General features: G+C 47.2%; 1 protein-coding gene across 1 annotated transcript in view; it reads left to right on the forward strand.

Annotated features, from left to right (window-relative positions):
• CAPN5 (calpain 5) overlaps nt 1-21,085 on the forward strand; it is a 56,897-nt gene that overhangs the window by 14,910 nt on the left and 20,902 nt on the right. Inside the window, exons 2-3 of the mRNA XM_054081860.1 lie at nt 787-963; nt 17,694-17,825. Coding sequence (XP_053937835.1) covers nt 802-963; nt 17,694-17,825 — 294 coding nt within the window. The 5' untranslated portion in view covers nt 787-801. The remainder of the gene's footprint in view (nt 1-786; nt 964-17,693; nt 17,826-21,085) is intronic.

Raw genomic sequence — 21,085 nt, forward strand, 5'->3', positions numbered from 1 at the left:
TGACCAAATGGCAAGAGTGATGGAGAGGTGCTGCTCTCTCTCAAGGGTGACTTGGGCAATGGTTTCCTGCAGTCTTCTGTAACTCAGATCTCTGCCCTGGAAGCTAGACGCTTGTGAAGATAGAATAATTAATTCAAAATCACGTGGTGCTCTGCCAGGCCTTTTTTAATTAAAAACAAATCTGATAAAATCTACTGAAAAATTGGTGTCTCTGATGAAATTGTGAAATCTCTGTCTGTAATTCAGGGCTGTGTGGTGGGGGTGCTCTGGGTAGGGCTCAGCCCCCCCAGAACCTTCAAATACCCATTTTGCGGGTGATGCCTTCTCCTCCTTTGCCTCTGAAGGCTGTGCTTTTCCCCAAATGAGTTACAAATTCTCTAAAAGGCAGGACACCAGTTATGGTCTCCTACTGTGCCTGTTTTGTGGTGTTAGGCCAGCTCTGGGGAAAATGAGAGTCCTATGTCCAGGGGATCTGCAAGGTATGCTTGAGCTTTGAGGAATCCTCCATGTCTTCTCGTTTGAATGCATGATTTTTCCTGCCTGTATAAGTCAGCGATGGAGCACACTCATACGTCCTGGAATCAGCCAGAGGTGCTTCATGGGGCTATAAATGTGGGATCTAGAGATGTAGGACAGCCAGATCTGGGGGAGGGCAGAACCAGGGGCTGGGTGGTTGTCTGCAGCCACAATGTCTTGGCCCTACCACACAGATGCAGTCCACAGGAGGATTGAAAGTTCCTGGCCAGACTCTGCCACATCTCACTTCCATTCTGCCTGTCTTCCCAGCGCTGGTGGGGAAGGATGTTTTCCTCGGTGAAGCCATATGAGAACCAGCGTTATGCCTCCCTGAAGAAGGAATGTCAGCGGCGGAAGCAGCTCTTTGAGGACCCACTTTTCCCTGCCAATGATGACTCGCTCTTCTACAAGTCAAGGATCCAGGGCATCCAGTGGAAGCGGCCAAAAGTAAGTGCACCCGTCCCCTTGCCCCTCAGCACTGCTTTCCACCATCTCTGTTCTTAGGTATTCTTGAAAATGCACAGTGCATTCTTCACCAAGGGTGCCAAGCCCCAGCTGACTTCTCCTCTCCCCAGCAGGGTTTATGGTTTATTTGTCTAGGCTCGGCATCACGAGCCTCTGGGATGCAAGGGAGACCTCCTGCATCCTGGTCCGAGCTGTTCTGCCCCAGTGAGGTCCAAGAGCAAAGGAGACTTCTTCATGACTCAGTTTCCCCATGCATAAAACAGAGAGAAAGTTTGTAGTCAGGTTGGTGTTGGGCACTCTTGTTAAGTCTGGTGGGTGGGGCAAAGAGTTATCTGTGAATACTTTGGGGATCCATTTGGAAGGGGAAAAGAAAATAAGCTTCAGGTAGGTTTGTTGGTCTTGGGGTCTTTGGGAGGTGAATGGTCTAACCCATCCTTCCTCTCCTGTGCAAAATTAGTGTCCCTGCAAAAAGCTTTCTGCATGTTTTCTGTGCTGCTGTGTCTGGCATGGAGGCAGTGTGGGAGGGCTGGGGGTGACATTGCCTGTCCCCAGTGCTGCCTGTCCTCAGCTTCTGCTGTCCTCAGTGCCTGCCCAAAAGATACAAATCAGGGCCTGAGGGCACTATGTCTAGGGGCATTTGTATGGCCATCTGCTTGGGGTTGACCATGAAGCCACTTCTCTGACCTGTGTGAAATACAGGGAGTCCCAGGGAGCAATGATAGTGTTGGCTGGGGAGAGGCAGTAACACAGAATCTGACATGCCTGGTTCCTTTTCCTTGCCTGCAAGGAGGAGCAGTCCTTGCTGCCCAGCTGGTGTCATTTTCCATGCAGCTTGGTGCCATTTCATTGTGCCAGGGTTGCCTGAGCTGCCGTTGTCCTCCTTGCCCCTACCAGCAGCCCAGAAAATCAGCTGGCCTTTTACAAGACAGTGCTGCATCTGTCTGGGTGAGGGCAGTTTTCGTGGGGGTGGACAAAAAGGCTTTGTGTAAAGGGAGGGACGGAGCTAAACTGACTCTTTCTGGGTGGCAGGAGGGACTGAGCCCCCAAGCATCCCACCAGGCTCTTCGTGGGAGGATATCTCACCCTCCCCTTGCTCTGCCTTGGGTTCTTCCATGTCAGCTCTGCCTGGACATGGAGTTTATGCAAGATCTGCATGTGTTTTAACTTATTCCTTTGACTGCTGGACTGGAAAGATGGTCTGTGCACAGCTGCCTTCTGAAGACAGGGCCCACCATGGGTTGGTGGAGGATATGAACACAACTTACATGTCCTACATATAGGTAATGCCGAAGACTTTCTAAACAACTTTCTCTGGGACTAAAGGGTAGGATGTATATTCTCCCTCCTTGCTGGTTTGCATTCAGAGATGTGAATTAATTCAGTCCCATGTCTAATGACAGACGATTGGATCCAGCTGTAGAGGGGCAAAGTTTGCTTATCTTCTGCTAAGTATCTGTGTTTCAGAACTTGCTGCATGGGTCATGAACAATTCTGATTATCCAGGCATAGACTTGTTGATGCTTCTTTTCTGGTAGAAAGGAGACCTTTTCTGAATGGGTGACCCACTCAGCTCATTTGCAGCCCTTGTTGTTCAGATGTGTAGCATCAGCTCTTACTTAGGCTTACCTCACATGAGGTGAGCCAGCAAGGTATCATCCTGTTGCTCCCTTGCTCCCAAGAGCATGAAGTCTTTCTAAGAAAGTTTTCTGCAACTTCTGGCATGCTCAGCTAAGTTCCAAGTCCATCCCTGCTGAAGGATGAGGTGGATTCAAGGGCTTTCATACCAGCCAGCTCTGCAGTTTAAACAGGAGCTCCTTCTGGTATGGGCTGACAGTGGAAATGGGTGTTGGAAGTGAGTCCCACGTGCAAGCAAGGTCCCGCATGCTTAACTAGAGATGGAGATGATCCCTCTTCCACTGCTTCTGCACCAGATGAAGGGAACTTTGCCAGCAATTTTGGTACCAGAAGGAGTCCATGCTGAGCAACAGCAGTCCCATTGATGCCACTGTCTGGTAGGATCATATGATCGGACCTGTCTATCTGCCCTGACCACAAAATTGCCATTAAAAATAGTATTTGAGCTAACATGTGCCCTGATTACAGCTGAAGTTTCCAGAGGCCTCTTTCTCTAAAACTCCTCCAGATTGTTTACTTTCAGTTTTCCATTTTGGCAAAAAGTGGCTGAAGTTCATGGAGAGAAGAAATGCTTTGTGCCATCTAGCCAATGCAAAGTGACAAAGTTTCTGGACCCAATACTGCCTGAATTCTTACCAGCAAAAGGTCCCCACATCTTTTGGAAGAAAGCAAACATGATGCATTGGGATGTGATGGATCTTGATATACATCTCACTACTTTCCTGTCTGCAAAATAGCTTGGAGACACTGTCAGCTCCTCCAGTTCAATGCAGTGTTCAGGGAGTCCAGAATGTCAATGAAGTTCAAGTCAACTACTCTGCTTGTGTGGTAATTGCACAGTACGGTTATTAAGCCACACCAAGTCCCCACATCATCGTTCTATTACAACCAGCAAATCTTTCCTTAGGCACTCACATTTCATTCGTGTTTAGAAAAAACAGAGTGATACTCACAGCTTTTGGCAAGTGCAGTTTTGGGGAATTCCTGACCTAGAAATGGAGTCTGCCAGTCCCAGGGACACTGTCTGCAGGAAGAGATGGTGTGCACACACCTCTGTTATCTCTCAGGGCCATGACCGTGGTTTGTTTTGGAGAATTTCAGCTGAAACTGCATGATAAAATGCAAGAGCTCATCATGCCTTAAGCCTTACTGTGTGAGCAGAGTGGGTGGAGAGGGGGAAAAAAAGGGTATTGGCTATTAAAAACAACTGTTGGCTTTCTCAGAAAGATTGTCACTTATGGTCTATGCAGAGAAGTGATACGCAGGAGACAAGTTTTTCGGACAAAGTACTCATATGTGAAAAGTAGCTGTAGTGAACTCACAGGGGTGGTGGGGATGAGCTTTGGGCAGAGATAGGAACTCATTCCTATATATTTACATTTACATCTGCACTAGTACAGATCTAAACAGCCCATCACTTGTGTACATCTCTTCCTTCCCTACCAGGACCTGCCCTCATCCTTTCTCCTCCTCCACATGCTTCCTTTTGCTTTGGAAAAAAAAAAAACAAAACCCAAAAAAAACCAGACAACAAAACCCCAAACTCTGCAGCGCTCTCCCTCTTGCTTGAGTTTTTTCTGGGCAGGGAGTACTGGAGGGATTTGCTGGAACAGCTCATGTATAACCCTTCCCAGGTCAGGCTGTTTTGCTTCAACTTCCTCCTGCATCTGTTGTTGCAGCCTTTCCTGGGACAGGCTCAGCCTTATTCTTTCCAGTGAGGTGTCCTCCCTCCCTCCCTTGCTGCTTTCCCCTGGCCTCAAATCCTACTCTGGATGCCAGATCTCTGCAGAGGGAGCAACAGGCTTCTAATCAGGCTTTGGCTTCGATGGTTGTTTGTCGGATGTCTTCATGATGCAGCACAGCAAAGTCAGAAAGCTAATTGCTCGTGTGTAGCAGAGGGAGGGAAGCCGTAGGCATCAGCCTGAGCTGGGATCCCGAAGAGGATTCTTTTCACGCATCCACTTAAAAATGAGACTTGCTGCTCATTGCTGAGCCAAAGTAGATTTTGGAGCTGGCTAGGGCAGCATCAGCAGCTCTTTCTGGCAGCAACACTTGGCTGTTGCATTAGAAATTAAACCTAGCATTTTGGGCTAAGCCCAAATTGTAGTTCCTTGCTTGAAACTCCTTATCCCTCATACTCTGCCTGCTACCATATGAAGGCAAGGGAGATCTCTGTATTCAGGCAAGTAGTACCATCCTTAACGTCTTGGCCTGATCTTCAAGGTCTGTTTTTATCTCTTCCCGTTTGAGACAGAAATGCTGGCAGTGCAGCATAGGAGCAGGAGTTTTAGTCTGTGCATTGGTGAACTCATCTGGGCTTTTGGGAGCTAAGTAAATGGGGAAGGGTGTGCTGAAAAAGCGAGAAGGATGAGATGCAGGCTAAAGTAAAGGGAGATCTGGAGCACGTGGCTGTCTGTTGATCCCCTGGGGAAAACATCAGTGACGGCCTAGGGTGGAATAGGTGCATCTGCCTTGTGGGAAAACAGTTCATCTCTTCTAATCATCACTGTCCCAATCTCTTTTCTTGGGTACAGGCCACATCCAGTGATGCTATGGGATGGGTGCTGGGCTAAGTTAGGGTCATTAGTACCCCTGGGCCTTAGTGAAAGCTTGTTTTGTCTCTACAGCGAGGAGGGCCTGCTGGTTCAGATTCAGTCCACCAAGCAATGACCTGCCACTGAGACTGATCACTAGTTAGGACAAATGTGGGCGTCGCTATGCTCGAGTGGGAAGCAAATGAATTATGATGGGAGGCTTAGGCCAAGCAGAGATGCAATGTTTAACTGCATGAACTGCGTGCTCTGATCCCTAAGCTCTTCCCAGGGAGCAAAGTGGAGCCTGGAGAAGGTCTTCTTTCCTCCCTGCTCTGGGAGGTAAGGTGAGCTGCTGTGTGTTGAGTGTTTCCCTGTCCACAGCAGTGTGTTGCAGGACCATGCAGAAGCACCTCATGGTCTTCCCTAAGATGCAGAGTGGTTGGAACAAGAGATCCCAAAGATAGTTGAAGGGGACCAGATGGCAGCTGAGTGCTGAGCTGCACCAAAGCTGGTGTAACAAGAAGCTATGACGAAGCACGAGGGTTTCAAAGCAGGCTGTTGTTACAGTGACTGGGTGGCTTAAGGCAGTGTGCAGTGGTGGTTGAACCTGAGCTGCACCTCTGCACTGTGAATTCAAGCCTGGCTGGTTGCAACCACCAGAGAAACTCTCTTGGATGAAGTCTACACCCTCCTGTCTTCAGGGGAAGAGTTTCGCCCTCCAACCTTGTTTCTCAGGGTTTTTTTTTTATATCTCTGCAGTATTTGCTTGCAAGCACCAAGATATCTCTGCAGGAATTGTCAAGGGAGATTGTTACTGATTACACAGCATAAAAGTAGATTCTTGCTAAACAGCAATGTTATTTTATCTGGGTGAAGGCAATGTTTTTTGCAGGGGAAAGTCTGAGTCAGAGTAGTTTTGAGGGAGATAGAGAGGCCAGGTGTTTTAGGAAGGGTTGTGGGAAGTGAGTAGTCTTATGGCAGTAGAGCCATGACATCTTCAACCGCACTGTGACATTGGGGAGAGTTGATTTCATTCACAGCCCTGGGGTTTAGTTAGGTATTTTTTCCCCAAATATACAAAAGGAATCTTGTTTTAGAAACTGAGAAAATACCGTTTTCTTAGTAGTCACTTCCCTGTCATCCTGACATGTATCTAGCTTGACTTTGTGTATAGGATTTTTGTCTATTATGCCTATTGTCTCCTGAACTGAGTGGTGTTGTGTCAGTGGATACAGAGATGTTGCAGGTTGGGAGAGCATTTCTCAGATCCCCTTTTTCTTGTGTTATTAAGCACTTCACTCGTTTCGCTTGCTGAGTGAGAGTTATACAATCAATCCCCATGGAATTTTCCTGGAAGGGGAAAGGAATCAATGAACTAATTCACTAAAAGCAGGACCAGCACTTGCCTGCCCACAAGTTTCTGCATTAAAAGGTCTTTTCCTCAGTGTATAGCACAGGCTGGGAAGCTGGCAAGAAGACAAGAGTGAAGATAATGGGAAAGACAGGGGTTAAGTTCTTGGAGTTCTTTGCTCTAAGAGCTCACCCAAAGCAGGCACGTGGAGGCAATTAAAATGGCAATAATCAAGGAGCTATAACTTTCTAGTGCCTCACTTAGACCCTCTTCTGCCAGAAATGCTAACCTCTGGCACTTGCACTGAAGGGATGTCTTTGCTCAACTTTCAGTTTTCATCCTGCCCAGAGGATGCTCACGGTTAGCATTGATGCTGTGACTCCTCTGTGCTGCTGGATGGACAGAGGGATCGTCTCCTCTGAGCGGAATCTGTCATCTGTCTGCTATCCATCACAGCAGTCAGAGTCCTTCCAGACCTTTGTGTTTCTCAGCTTAGGAATTTATGAGATGCTTGCCTGTTAATTTATCTGCAGCTTTCTGTAAAGGCTAGAGCTGACTGCCAGCCTGTTCCCTCTTTGCCAGGAAAGGATTTGTCACAATTTAATGCAATCTCTGAATTGACCTTGGTTTTACATTTTTAAACCATTCACAGACTTTCCCCCCCTCCCTTCACTTCAAGGATGGGCAAGATAATTTTTATTAATATTTATGCTTATTTTAAAAGCTCTCATTGCATGTGGTGCTGACCCTGGCTGCATTCCTGCAGGTCTCACCAGATCCTCCCAGGGCCACGACCCTGTGGTGCCAGGCAAGCACACCCTCTCTCTTTGCCACAGTGAGGATATGGGGTGATCAGCTGCCTGGTGTGAGTATGTTTCACTGCGGCCTTTGATAAGCAATTACCTAGTCAGTCTGTTCTATCCTCTGCATCAGAAGGACACAATCCCAAGTGAAAAACCAACAGTAAAATCAGTGACGTATATTCATTGCCCGCTTTTTAATGCAGCTGTGCATCAGTGTCTAGAAGTTATTGTATTGGTAACGGGGAAGAATATAACGGTAGCAAAGGGTGTCACAGAAAGGAGCTCTGGACAGCTGCTGCCTTCTGAGCTCCGTGTGAAAGGATGGTGCACACGCTCCCAAGTTTGGCTTGAGGTGTCAGAGGGGTACATTCAGCCTGCAGAGTAGGTACAGGGCTAGTTGTGCCCTGGATCAGCCCAGGCTTTTAATCTTGGGTCAGAATGGGAGATGCTGCACTGTCTGGCAGCTCTAATTTTTGAGCACTCTGAGTGGATGGTATTTTGGGGTGATTTGCCTATGTTAAGGGCTTGGTCCTGCTAGAGCAAATGCCTTTGGACAAAGCCCTTGCAAAGTCCCCTTGCAAAGACTCGACTGGGCATGGTTCTGCCTCTTACAGAAGGGAAATAAAACATGAGGTATGGTAACTCTGGCTCCTGCAAGACATAGTTAAAGAAGGGAACAAGTAGAAGGAAGCGTTGGTGGGTGGATGACAGCTGAAGCCATGCTGGCTCTGCAATTGGAGCAGAAAAGGAGCCGTTTCCATGATCTGGATGATTGAAATGTGAGGGAACTGTTGACAACGCATCAGCTGATTTCTGCGTAAGGAGAGGTCATGTCACTTCTTGAATTAAATCCTCATTGAACTAAACTTGACCTGCTTCCTCTAAGCACCATCCAGTTGGGTTTTTTTTTTCCAGGAAAGGAGAATCCAGTGTGGTTCTGTATCAGTTGCTCTAAAGACCAGTCCCTGCCTCTGGATTTGCTTTTGGGTTTTCATTTGTTTGTTTTGTGTGGGTTTTTTTTTTGGAGGGTGTTTTGGGGTGGGTTTTTTTTTTAATATGAATTGGCTTAGCATACATCCCTTGGGTCTTGTGTGCACACCTACTTGCTTCTACGTTTCTGTTTCCTTTAAATACATGGTAACCCCATAATGTGTTGGGGCAGAGCGATACCTACACCTGTAAAGAAGCAGATATAAACCCTCTCTCCATCATGATTCCTTCTTGCCTCGCTCAGTAGAGCCTGCACTCATGTCCAGTCCCATATTGATGGGTTGACCAGGGATGGATAAATGCAGCCACCATCTGTCTTTCTAAACGCCCCAGGGCAAGGGCTTGTCCTTCCTTTGCTGCCAAATGGCTGACACTGTCAGAATTATTTGTACGGAGCATTAAATTCTCCAAGTCGTCCCTTTTTGAAATAAAACCCCAACACAATTTGACAGTAAGTGGAATGGCACTGTTTCTCCTCTGATATATATAATTTAAACAGAGAGACTGTGCAAATAAGGCTCTAAAGCCCTGCAAAGATTAAAAGCCTGCTTATAAGGCAGAGTTGTGCAGTGTAGGGTAGCGTGGTAGGGTGGCATTTTTGTCCTGAGTGGAGGCACTTAGTCCATTGCAATCATTTAGACCTACACGTGCTAAATCACAATGGGCAGAGTGAATTCCTTGGTATGGTGCTGCCCTGATTGATCATCCCACCAATGCTCATAGCCATCTGCTCCCACCCTGCATCCTGTCTCACTATCATGTGCAGTTGTAGGGATGCGGTGCTCAGCTCCCTGTTATGCCCTAGGCAGCCCTGTGGACAAGACAGTCTTGAACTGGGAGGAGAAGAGAAAGCTCCAAGGAGATCTTACAGCGACCTTCCAGTACCTGAAAAGGGCTACAGGAAAGCTGAGGAGGGACTATTCATAAAGGCTTGTGGTGATTGGAAGAGGGGGAACGGGTATAAACTGGGGAGGGGCAGATTTAGGCTTGTTATAGGGAAGAATTTCTTCACCATGAGAGTGGTGAGGCACTGGAACAGGTTGCCCCGGGAAGTTGTGGATGCCCCATCCCTGGAGGTGTTCCGGGCCAGATGGGATGGGGCCTTGGGCAGCCTGCTTTAGTCCCTGCCTGTGGCGGGGGGGGTGGAACTAGATGATCTTTAAGGTCCCTTCCAACCCTGACTATTCTATGATTCTGTAATTCTGTGATTCTATGACTCAGAGAAGTGGGGGTGGATGAAAAGCACCCTTGATAAAGGACAAAGCCTTTAGGTGTTGCAGTACCCTGAAACACAACACAGATGCTCAGTAGTTTAGCTCACCAGGACCAAACCTGCACAGCAAAGTGCCAACCTGTGTGATCTGTTGACCCCTTTGCATCCTCATCTGGATGCTCATCTCATGTTACCAAGGAGAGAGAGAGCTTGCTTGGGTTTGATGTCTCTCTTAACTTTGGCAGTTTCATGACTCAAGCCCATGGGAAGATTCCTGCTGATTGTTAAATACAGTCTTCATCCTTTTTTTGTGAACTCCCTCTTGGAGGTACCAGCCAGTGCTGGCCAAGACTGGGTGCTTACAGCCAGCCGTGCTGCCAAATTTCTCCCTGCTTCCTTCTCTCAACAGTGGCAGCTGAGCCTTTTCCTGGTGGCTGAATATTGAATCATTTTCTCTAAATAATGCCCCTTTGTCACTTCTCCCAGCTTACAGAAGCTCATGAGTCCACATTTCTAGAGGGTGAGTTTCTCATAAAGAGGAATCACGGAGATAAACAGAGATTTCTCATCTCTGTTTGCAAAGCTACACCCAGGTTATGAATAACCAGAATAGATGTGGGATGGAATTAATTCCTTTAAATGGCTTAAACTCATGATAACCTCTTCATTGTCATTGCGTAGTCTGGGATTAATTTGGACTGTGTTAGGGTCAAGTACTGGTGTAGGACTGAGGTGCTATAAATATGACACAATCACAAACCAAAGGGCAGTTCCTCACCCTGAAACAGTGTGGACCAAAGAGACGTGGGAGGTATTCTCGTGGAAAAGTAGTTAGAAGTTTTTAGATCTGTGTGCAGTGGAGGGTGGAGGTAATTTGCCTTTGCAGCTTTGTGTTTTTTCTTTCCCCATCAATAACTTGACTTTTAGGAAAATTAAAAAAAAAAAAAAAGGCAAAACAAACAACAAAACCCCTGTGTGACTTAGATTCCTAAATTCTGCTCTAGCAGATTGGCTTTTGATGAGACAGGAATTGGGATTCGAGCAAAGCAGCATTCAGCAGACGCAGGTGCCAAACCTGAATTTTGTCGCTTGGAGGCACAAACAATACAGCCAAGTTCATGACCACACCAGCTCGCTCCAGGATTTCACAATAGCTCTATGATGAATGGTTTTGGACCATAAGTCCTGAAATACTGTGATTTCTCACAGCAGTGTTTGCTTGGATAGGTTCCTCCCTTCCTACCAACTTGTCCTCCTACGATGTCTTCCTACCATGTCCTCCAGGGCAGGAACTGAAGACTCAAAAGTGGTGTGAGTGTGGAACATTCTCATGGCTTATGCCTATCGTTCATGGTCCCTTACTTGTATCAACGTGACTGTTGGTGAACCTCCCCAAGAACTAGTTTGGAGCCTGATGCAGATAGTTTCAAGACAAAGCAGTTGTTCTGGTTGAGCTTAGATCCCATAACTAGAAGTGCTGGTTCAACTGAGGGCACAGCATGCCACAGTCAGAGGATGGGCTTTGGAGGGTGGATGTATTTTAAACGCATGATGCAGCCAAACCAGAATTATTCCTCTCCCTACAAGTACTTAGTGCTGTTCCAAGGGAGCTTGGTCAAGGGAGATCTGTAGGAGCACTCAAGGACAGGACATGATGGAGGGTGGAGGGACTTAGGAGAAGGTGGCTAGCAGCATTGTGGAGAATGAGAGAGGTGTTATCTGCTGTAGGATGTTAAAGTTAAAACAGCCATGAGGGCTAATTTTTGTTACTCTTCTTCCACTTCTCTTGGGCAGCTCCCTGGAGCCCAAGCCTACACGTACTAAGATATAAGGGAAAGGGATCCAGGTGGAGCCATCCTTGAGAGCTGCTGCATTTCTCAGTGCCCTCTCCTTCACTTCATGGAACCATAGTTGTGTGCACTCGTAAGGGTCAGGCTGGCTCAGGCAATGCAGCATGAAAAGGAGCCAGATGACATCATTTCTATAAAGGAGTGATGGCTTATGCAGTCACTGGACTGCAATGGGACTTGACACCAAGTGGGACCACTTCTGCCTCTGAATGGGGCAATCTAGGGCATGTCATCTCACTACACTGAGCATCCCACCACCCAGCTTGTCAGTGAAGCTTGTGAAGACTTTCCTGTATTGGAGCTGACATCTGCCAGGATCCAGGGAGTATTTTTTCTTAGTGGCATTGTGACAAGATGCATCAAAACAACACACTGTGGGAGAGGCAGACTGGAGAGGGTTGCGTCTAAATGTGTGCAATGCTAAAAGCCAGGCTGTGGTGTGTTCTTGGCTGGGTGGAGACCAAAGAAGTCCTGGGCTGAGTAGTGTTGAGGCTTTCCAAGACTGCATCACTAGAGAGCATGGGGGCAAGGAACGAGAACGATGAGTCCGAGGTCTCTGCACTTGTTTCAGTTTTCTTCCTATGCTTTTCCCTCTTCTTCAGCTCCTGGGAAGGTGCAATGCTCTCACATGTTGCATCTCTCCACATTCCATTGTTTTAAGAGAGAGACCTCTTTGGTGCCTTTGTGCTTTGGATACCCAGAAGATAAAACTGCAAAGGAACCTGTCAAGGCTGCTAAGCCTGCAAATTGAGCTATGGATCTTGTTTGCCACTGTCCACACTCTTTCTGGTGCCAAAACAAATGGTACAGCATGGTGCTGAGGTACATAAGCAGAGTCATGAGGTTTGTGGGGAGTATTTTTTTAATGCCTTCCCTTTACAAGCAAGTTCTGTTTGCTGTGGGTGGAGTGTCCAACGCCCTTTGGGGTGCAAGCTGATAACAGGTGCAAATGTATATATTGAGATATTCTGGGTGGATTTGCATTAGGAATGTGTGGCAACACAACACCTTCCCGCCCCCAGTTTTACAGTGTGTAGATGTTGCCAACCAAGCCTACCCTCCAGTGCGTGTGAAGCTGAGGAAATTATTGAGGAAATTATAATCCGCTCTGAAAACAGAGACCTGTGGGTTTCTAAACTGACACCATTTCTCTTCCCTGTATCACCCTGGTGCAAATTTTTCAATTACCAATTTTGCAAAATGACATCTCAATGCTGGTATCTGCGGCAATGCAACACGGACATTTGTGTCACCTGTGTCACCATTGCCCACTGTGCTTGAACACCTCTTGCTCTCTTGGCTGTGTGAGTGACATTTGAGACACAGGAATCCTTTTGGTTCCCCATTGTCCAGGAGAGAGGAAGCACAGGAGAGGGGAAGCACAGCCACACTAATAGATGTCTTGCTGATTTTGCAAGTCTGAGTTCAAGCATTGTTCCCCAAACAGCCAGGCTCTGCAATGCAATTAGACCAGTCTGCTCCTTGCAAAATCTTGTTAGCAAAAAATGGTCCTGGCATGCAGCAGATGTTGTTATCTCACACAGTTACTTTCTCCCCTTAGCTTTTTCCCTCCCTGCAGCTGGCTTGACGTGATCCAGATACCCAGTGAATCTAAAGTTTAGAAATCTGCACTGGGAAACATTTATGATAAGACAGTCACTGATTATAAAGCCAATTAGAGGGTGATTTGCTTATTACTGCCTTGTTTGGAATTGGGCTAGCTGGAAAAGAGAAGGATGATTTTTTTTCTGGCTTAAATGCATTTGGAAGGAAAATGTATGTGTTGGGTGATAGAGTACTGAAAGTGAGAGCAGAGGAAAAATCCACATTACACCACGAATTTCAATTACACTGCTTGGGTGTTTTTTCCTTAATGGACTTCAATAATCCGAAACCAGCGGGAGCAAACTGGCCCAGGTCTGTTCTGAGCTCCCATAAGACAGACCTGGTACGTCTGTAATCAGCCTCTCATCAACAAGGACCTCAAGCGCCTCTCCCAGTTCCAGCAATGGCTTTCACCTTGGTCCCACAGCCCTTGCAAGAGGAAGGATGTGGGAGGGAGCATATGAATCACCAGGACTTTGAATTGCTAGCTTGACCCTTCTTGTGTTATCTGGCTGCATCTTTCCATGGCAACATCCACACAGGCTTTATCAAAGTTGTATTTTATGGCCTGGAGCTCAGCAGCCGTTTCACCAGTGAGTTTAGGGAGGGCAAATCATCTCTGATGGTGCTTAGGATCCTCTTACACAGATTCCTCTTGGGAGTAAAGAGGCACGGATGGCTCCCTTGGACAAAGTGGAATTAAGAGCAACACACCAAAGCCATAGCTTCCCTGCACTCATAGCTTTTGGCTTTACCTGTTCTTGACTGTTCATCTTCTGTGTCCAGACTAGGAGCAGCCACAGCCCAGGATCTGTCTGTGACGAGATGAAGGACAGGATGGACTCACTGTTTGCTGAAGCCTCAGGTGCCACAGGACAGTCTGAGCTGATTCTGTGGTGGCTGATGCCTGAACCCTAAAGGCCCCTGGGCTGTATGTGGGTATGCATGTTTATGTGCTGACCTGTTCTCTTGGGGTTGTGGTGCTGGGAGTGTGACATAGTGTTTGCTTTTCAGGGATGCACCCACCTGGGTAAATGTTATTGCTCACCTGGTTTCTGTCTCCTGTGTGGGAGGGAGAGAAAGAAACCAAGGTAATGACCTTCTATGATCGGAGCATCTCTGCTTCTCTCCTCCCCTTGCACATAAAAACCCCAGGCCCTGTAATTCAGTCTGGCTGCAGAACAAGCTCCTTATCTCTTTCTGCTTTATCCACAGGAAAAATGAAACTAAATTAAATGCTTTTCTTGGCTTTTTTTTGGTCTAGTTCCCACTGGCCTCTGGTTCATCACCCACCTCTGCATGTGTACATAGTGCTTCATGGCTCAGAGTGTGCTTTGTACCCCAAAGGTGCTGTATTTGTGCTCCGTGAAATCCAGAGGGGCATTGCAGCCTTTCTGAAGCAGTGCCTTGGTTCATTGCCAGTACCGGCAGAGCACCTCGGAAACTGAAGGCCATGCAGTCTGCACCGAGGCAAAATGCGTGAAGAGGTGCTCAGCATCTTCACTGGGGACTGTAGAATCCAAGTAATTTAATATTTGGAAGAGTTTGGAAGTCTAAGGGGTTTAGGAAACCTTCTCAGGAAATTTTGCTGGGGAGACTGGCCCACATATGAGTCTGATGAGCTGATGAGATCAGCTGCACGGCGTTAAAGCAAGGTGGCAATGCTACCTTCCCCATGTGAGTGCAGCAAAAGGACATGAATGTCATTAAGGGACTGGACATCTGACACAAGGAGAGGCTGAAAGACCTGGGACTCTTCAGTCTGGAGAAGAGAGGGCTCAGGGGATCTTAATGATGTGCGTAAATACCTGATGGTAGGGGATGAAGAAGACAGAGCCAGGCTTCTCAGTGGGTCCAATGACAGATGAAGAGACAGTAAGGACAAACTGAAAAACAGTAAATTCCATTTAAATATGAGATAAAAGCTTTTTGGCTGTGAGAGTGGTCCAAATGCTCACATAGGTTGCCCAGAGAGGTTATGGAATCTCCATCCTTAGAAATATTCAAAACCTGACTGGACATGGTTCTGGTCAACCTGCTGTAGATGGTCCTGCTTTGAGTAGGTGGGATGGAATGGATGACCTCCAGAAGTTTTTTCTAAATGCATCGATTTGGTGTTTCTGTGCTTAGGATCACAGAGAGCCTACTGGGACCAAACCAGTCCTGCAGCTTTGGGGTGCTACATGGTCTTTCGATAGGGAAGCACAACAGCTGATCTCTACCACTCAGGGTGGACTTCTGGGAAGACTCACTGAGCATTTTGAGACTTGCCCAACTTGTGTGCAGAGCTCACCTGATGTCTCCATCCAACCAGACCTGTATGTTATGCCGAGCTGATCCTCTTTCAATGCATCACGCCTTCTCCAAGGCCTCATGCTTGTCCAGGAACCAGGCGTGCAAGATTCTGGGTCAAGGGAGAGGCTGTCATTCCCTGCTGCAGCAGAAAATTGTGGATTTTAGCAAACTTCTTGTTCCTGGGAAACTTAGAATTTAGCTGCAAACTGCCTTGGAGTTTTACATGTCTAAGGAAATGAGGTTTAAAAGTCTATGGGCTGCTTTGTAGAACAAGCCTGTGCTTTCAGCCACAACTACACTGGACCAAAAGCATGTTGAAATACCACATCCAAGTGCACACCTGAATGCGAAACACCTACTGCAGCATCTGAAGAGCTACCTGAATGAATCCTTCAAGAGCAATATGCCCATAAGAACCCATCTGCGTTAGTAGGAAGAGAAGCTCAGTCAAATAAGAAGTGTGTTTTGCAGAGTGAGTCTGTTCCGGTGTGAATATTTCCAGCTGTGCCACCCTCGACGCTGCCGTGGGTCTGAGAAAGCAGGGTCGAATGAGCTGCGTCCCTCATCTGTGCCAGGGCAGGCTGCTGTTTTGATGAGTACATAGGGCTTCCCTCTATTAAAATGAGCAACTGAGGGGTTTTAATTGACAGCCCCTTTCCTGGTGATGGGGAAATCGCATCTAACTGACAGCTCTGCTCTTAGGAAAAGCCCGTAAGCATCTGACAGCCTCTACTCTCTGCTACTTTCTGCCAAACAGGCTATGTTTTTCATGCTTTCATGTCCTCCTTTGTCTGCGTAATGCCAAGTGACTCCTTTTTTTTACATTTAGATACACACAAGAGCAGAAAGGGCAGCTGTGGTCCTCAGATGGTGCAAATACAGTGCCTCCATGCCCTAGAGCAGGATCGCTAAGATGTGATCTTGCAGACATCCCTGTCACCAACAGACAGAACGGATGCATCTGCTGCTGCTAGGAGTTTCCTCGGTGGTATGAAACAGGAGTTAAGCCCCACTGCTCCTCTCCCATCCCTGTCTGCACTCAGCGATGCTGAGAAGCACAGGTGATTCTTTTCTTTGGTGGCTGTCAGTTTGCCTCCCTCTAGTGCTTATCCCAGCCTCCTGCAATGCCAGCAGCTCTGAGGGGATTAGTCCTTTCCCTTGGTTTTGATCCCTGCCCAGTTTGTGATGGAGCTCAGGTTTATTTTTCAAGTGTACAGCACTGGCTGGGTTAGACAGGAATAGCAGGAAGAGTTTCCAAAGCAGTGGTTCCTTTTCCTTCCCGTGATAGGCAGAGACAATGCAAATCCTCATGTGCAGTTTGGGGGGAACATGCTGAGTGCAGCCTAAAACACTGTGAAGTGTAGGGTAAGAAGGAGAATCTGCTTTTCATTTTCCATTTTCAAATTGCACATGATAACAAAAGGGGAAAGATTCTTTCAGCTTTTTGTATGTCCCATCCACTCCCGGCCTTCTGCCACACATGACCTTCCAAACTGGATTGATCAGGAGAAAAGATATTAAAAAAAAATACATTTTTTTTCACCCAAAGCTTGCTCAACACGCTCTGTTATTCAAGTGCTTTCCTGGCCAGGCTCTAAGTGGGAGTGGGAAGAAGGGAGGGCAGCCTGGCAGGAGCTGGACAGAAGAAAGGCGGTATGTTTGGTGCCTGAGTGGCTGGAGGGATGAGCTCACCTCCTAGCTAAGTGTCTCCATTCATGATGTCCTTGCACAGTCCGTGTTGGTTTTGGTGACAGAATGAGCATATAAACCTCCTGGCTCAGCTGCATAGCTTTTGGCCCACTGCATTTTCTCCATCTGCTGTGTTAAGACCTGGAAGGATAGACCTCCTGGGTCTGTGTGGCTTTTGGACCTCGGCTTTTTGTGACCATGGCTGAGCCCCCAATCTGTGTTGAGCTTTCCTAGGTGAACTGTCTGATTTAGGCACTGATATTTCTCATCTAAATGAGTCCCAGTATGGGAGATGGTGATTTTGGGTGATGCTGTCATGCTCTCCAGAGGAAAATAAGGGAGAAAGAAGCTTGTAAAGTGGTCATGGAGTAGGGATAGCTGAAGGGCTTATGGGAAATAATAAAGGACAGACTTAGAAGAGGAGATGGGTCACTAGGGCTGTAAGGGTGTGAGAATGCACCACTGTTGCCGGGGGCATGTATACCAAACCTGTGCTGATAGCGTAGCAGAATAAGAAGTAGGTCTGGCATCATTTTGGCAGTGATGCTGCCCATGTCCTGATGAACGCAGAAGGCAGGACAGGTTCTTCCTGCCACTGACGTGACAAGTGAAGCCACCAGAAAGCTGCAAGTGGGATTTAAATGGAGCCTGAGGAGAAGAGAAGGTTTTTCTTTGCCAGGAAGACTTCCTCCTTGTTTCCCCATCACCTCATTTACCCAGTTTGTGTGTCTTTCTCCTGTTCCACAGGAAATCTGCAATGATCCACATCTCTTTGTGGACGGGATCAGCTCCCACGACTTACACCAGGGCCAGGTTGGAAACTGCTGGTTTGTGGCTGCCTGCTCCTCCCTGGCATCCCGAGAGTCTCTGTGGCAGAAGGTAAGCTGTTCGCTGTTCTACGGGAGAGCCTGTCTTCAACACCTTGGCCTCACATTGTATGTGTCCAGCTCAAAAACTGGTTCTTCAGGGTTGCCTCAGATCCTGAAAATCTATTCATGTGCAAAAATCTCCTCTAAAGGATGGTCTTTCAATGGGAGTTAAGCTGTCATCACTACAGTCACATTACACACAAACCAAACACTTGGCCAGTTTCTTCTTAACCAAATGAATCAAGCCCCATCCTGTCCTCCAGCTCACAAATCTGATTTTCCCCACTCCAAAATAACCTGATAAAAACCAACAACAACAACAACAAAAATTCAGGATGCTCAGCTGCAGCATTTGGCCCCATTTCCCTAGTTCCCATGATGTTACTTCTCTTTGGCAGCTCAGTGTGTCGGAGTATATAGGGCCATTCAAGGTTATTAGTGTCTCTCCCAAGCTGCAGCTTCCTCAAAGCATCCATCCCTGGCATGTCCTATGGCTAGATTGCGCCTTGTAGGAGTGCTTCTTCTCGTGTGGGGTCCAAAGTGAGTGTGTTGCAGACCAGAAAGCCATGAAGGGACTGCACCAAAGCAATGGGCGGCAGGTCAGGGGAGCAGCCGCAGAGATAGAAATGGGAAAGGAGGTCCTCAGTGTAACATCCTCGGACAGTCTGTGCCTGTCTCTGCCATGTCCTCAGCTGCAGAAGGGCTCAAACCTGTGAAAGCCGAGAAAAACATGGTCTTCAGTTCCTGGTACAGACGTGTCTCATCGTAGGACAAGAGACCAGCAAGTTGTAAGCACCTTTACCTAGATTTTACTGCAGAAAGCAGCCACCAAAGTCTTACAGGCATCATCACCTGCTTCATCCACAGCCTCCTACTGCAGCACACCCACAGGGTCTGACTATTCTCTCCACCCTACTCCTTTGTATCAGCTGTGTGTAATGTGGCACTCCCAGCCTTTGCTGCACGTGGTTTTTTGTGATCATGAACCTTAAGCTCAGCCTTGGGAATTTGTTTGTTGCAGCAGCTCCATATTTTGCTAAAATCAGTTCTTTTCTGTATATGGGAACAGGATAGCTATTTTTGGCTGCTGGATAAGCAGTAAGGTTTCCTTCCATTGTGGCTGTGGTAACTGGTTGTGGTTCTTGTTGAAGGTGTAGTGCAAGGGGTTGTTTAGCATTTTCCTCTGCATTGATGCCTCCCAGGGGGAAGCAGGCAAGTTGTCTCCGTGCCATTCACTTCCAACCCTGCCCTGGGAAATGCCAACTGAACAGAAGCCAGGTCCCTTTGGACACCCCATTATTGCTTTTCCTCCCTTGACAATTTGGCTGTGGGTGTTTGCAACTTCATTTTCCGTGCCCTTAATTCTCAAAGGTTTTCTCTGCCTCCCTCCTCTTTCTTTCAGAAAGATTTGTTTTCTGGCAAAAGCAAAAGCTGCAGCCCTGTCGCCAGGCTTTCTCTTCAGGTTGTTTGCTGTGATGATCACTACAGGACTTAGGTCAGACATGTTTTAGCACACCCCAGCTCTTGGAGACCTCTGAACTAGGTGGGACTTCTGCTCATGTTTTGCAAGGTGATTTGAGGGCTTTCGGTGAATTGCAAGGAGTTAGTGTGGCTATAAACTGCAACAGCAACTTTTAAAGCAAAGAGGGAGTTGTCACGTGCACAGATTAACCCTTTGATCCAAAGAGACATCGGCTCTGCTGGATGTGCTGGCATTAGAGCATAGTCCTTACCAAAAATATTGGACCTCTTCATTAGCCCAGAAATAATGGACCTCTCGGTCCTTGGTACAGTTGCACATGTGATTGGGATCACATTGCTGGAAGCAGCTGTTGCTCCTTGGCCCTCAGGCATCTCCACACATAGGACCCAGTACCTGCAGGGCAAACTAGTCCTTACTGGTCAATAGACTGATGTAAGTGACAGTTGAGAGGACAGACAAGGCAGCAAAACACTAGTTTTAGGGTCATTAGACACTAAAGTGTCTAAATCATTACAGACTACAGTGTCTAATGTCATTAGACAGTAAAACATCTCTGGTACAAGGTCCAAGAGGCGCTGAAAGATGCTGATGCAGTTTTTAGTATCACTGAAATATCAGTATAGGGATCTTGGCTCAGGTCTCCCGTTGCTCCTAGAATGTGTAATCCTGATTTATACCAGCATGTAACTTAGACTGTGGGCATCCCTTGCTCCACTGCACACAGTGAAAGTGTCTCTGTCTAGTTTGGGGGGAGGGATTACATTTAAGGGCCATCCACATCCATGTGTATCCCTGGAGATGATTTTATTCACACACTTTCTTCCACCTCACTCCAAGGGTCCCTCCATGTCCTACTTTCCCGTTAAGCCTGTGGTGTTTGAGGCAGTGAATGGGAAGAGGGACTGGAAGTTGATTTAGAGTTGTCCTCTCTTTTCCTGACTTTTGGCTGGCCCTGCATGGCTTTAGGTGTGATCTGGCTCTATAACATTCTTTCCATGGCCCTTCAGAGGTGTCTAGCTTATATGAAATTAAGGCCTTGAAATTAGGGGATTTGTCTTAAAGAGTTGTCTGCATCTGTATCTGTGCTCCCACGGGATACACTGGCATTGGTCAACAAATGAGGGACAGACGCTGAAGTGGAGTGGTTCAGACAGCTCTGTGTCTTCATCACATATCCTGGTATCCTTCCCCCTGAGTTGTTTCCAGAGCGCAGGGCAGTCTTGGATGGGATGCCATGAGCAGATGACTCTGAGGGTACTGACCTCCCAAAGCTTGTTTTGCATAGGTCTTCTGTAACCTGGGGTTAATTATTGCTCTCTGTGGATGAAGGCTGATCTTGTTTCTCAATAGGGCAGGAATGGAACATCACACAGTTCGTGGAGGCGGGACCCCTGCCACAGTCCATTCATCATCAGGTCATTGCTCCTTCTACTGCCACTATATATGGGAGTAAAAGAACAAAGGCATCCAAGCGGAGTCCGTAGGGTTTTGTCACATGTAGCTCAGAAAAAAAGGTCTCCAAGGTTACCTGAAGGCATTTTTAACTTTTAAAACCCCAGAGTTGAATCAACAGTTGTTGCAAAAGGTGTTTTAGAGTTAGTAAACAAGTCATGCAAGAGCTCAGAAAACAGCCAAAAGGATCAGGTTTTCTCAGCCCTCTCTTTTGCCCGTTCACATGGCTCTGTGTAGCTCTTGCCTCTCTTGATTCTGTCCTCAGGGTCTTGAGGAGTAGCAGCAGACTGGTAACTATGAGACAATTCCCAGGAAAATGACCCACCGCTGGTGTC

Source organism: Cuculus canorus, chromosome 1 (assembly GCF_017976375.1).
Source record: "Cuculus canorus isolate bCucCan1 chromosome 1, bCucCan1.pri, whole genome shotgun sequence".
In the NCBI taxonomy this organism is placed as follows: Eukaryota; Metazoa; Chordata; class Aves; order Cuculiformes; family Cuculidae; genus Cuculus; species Cuculus canorus.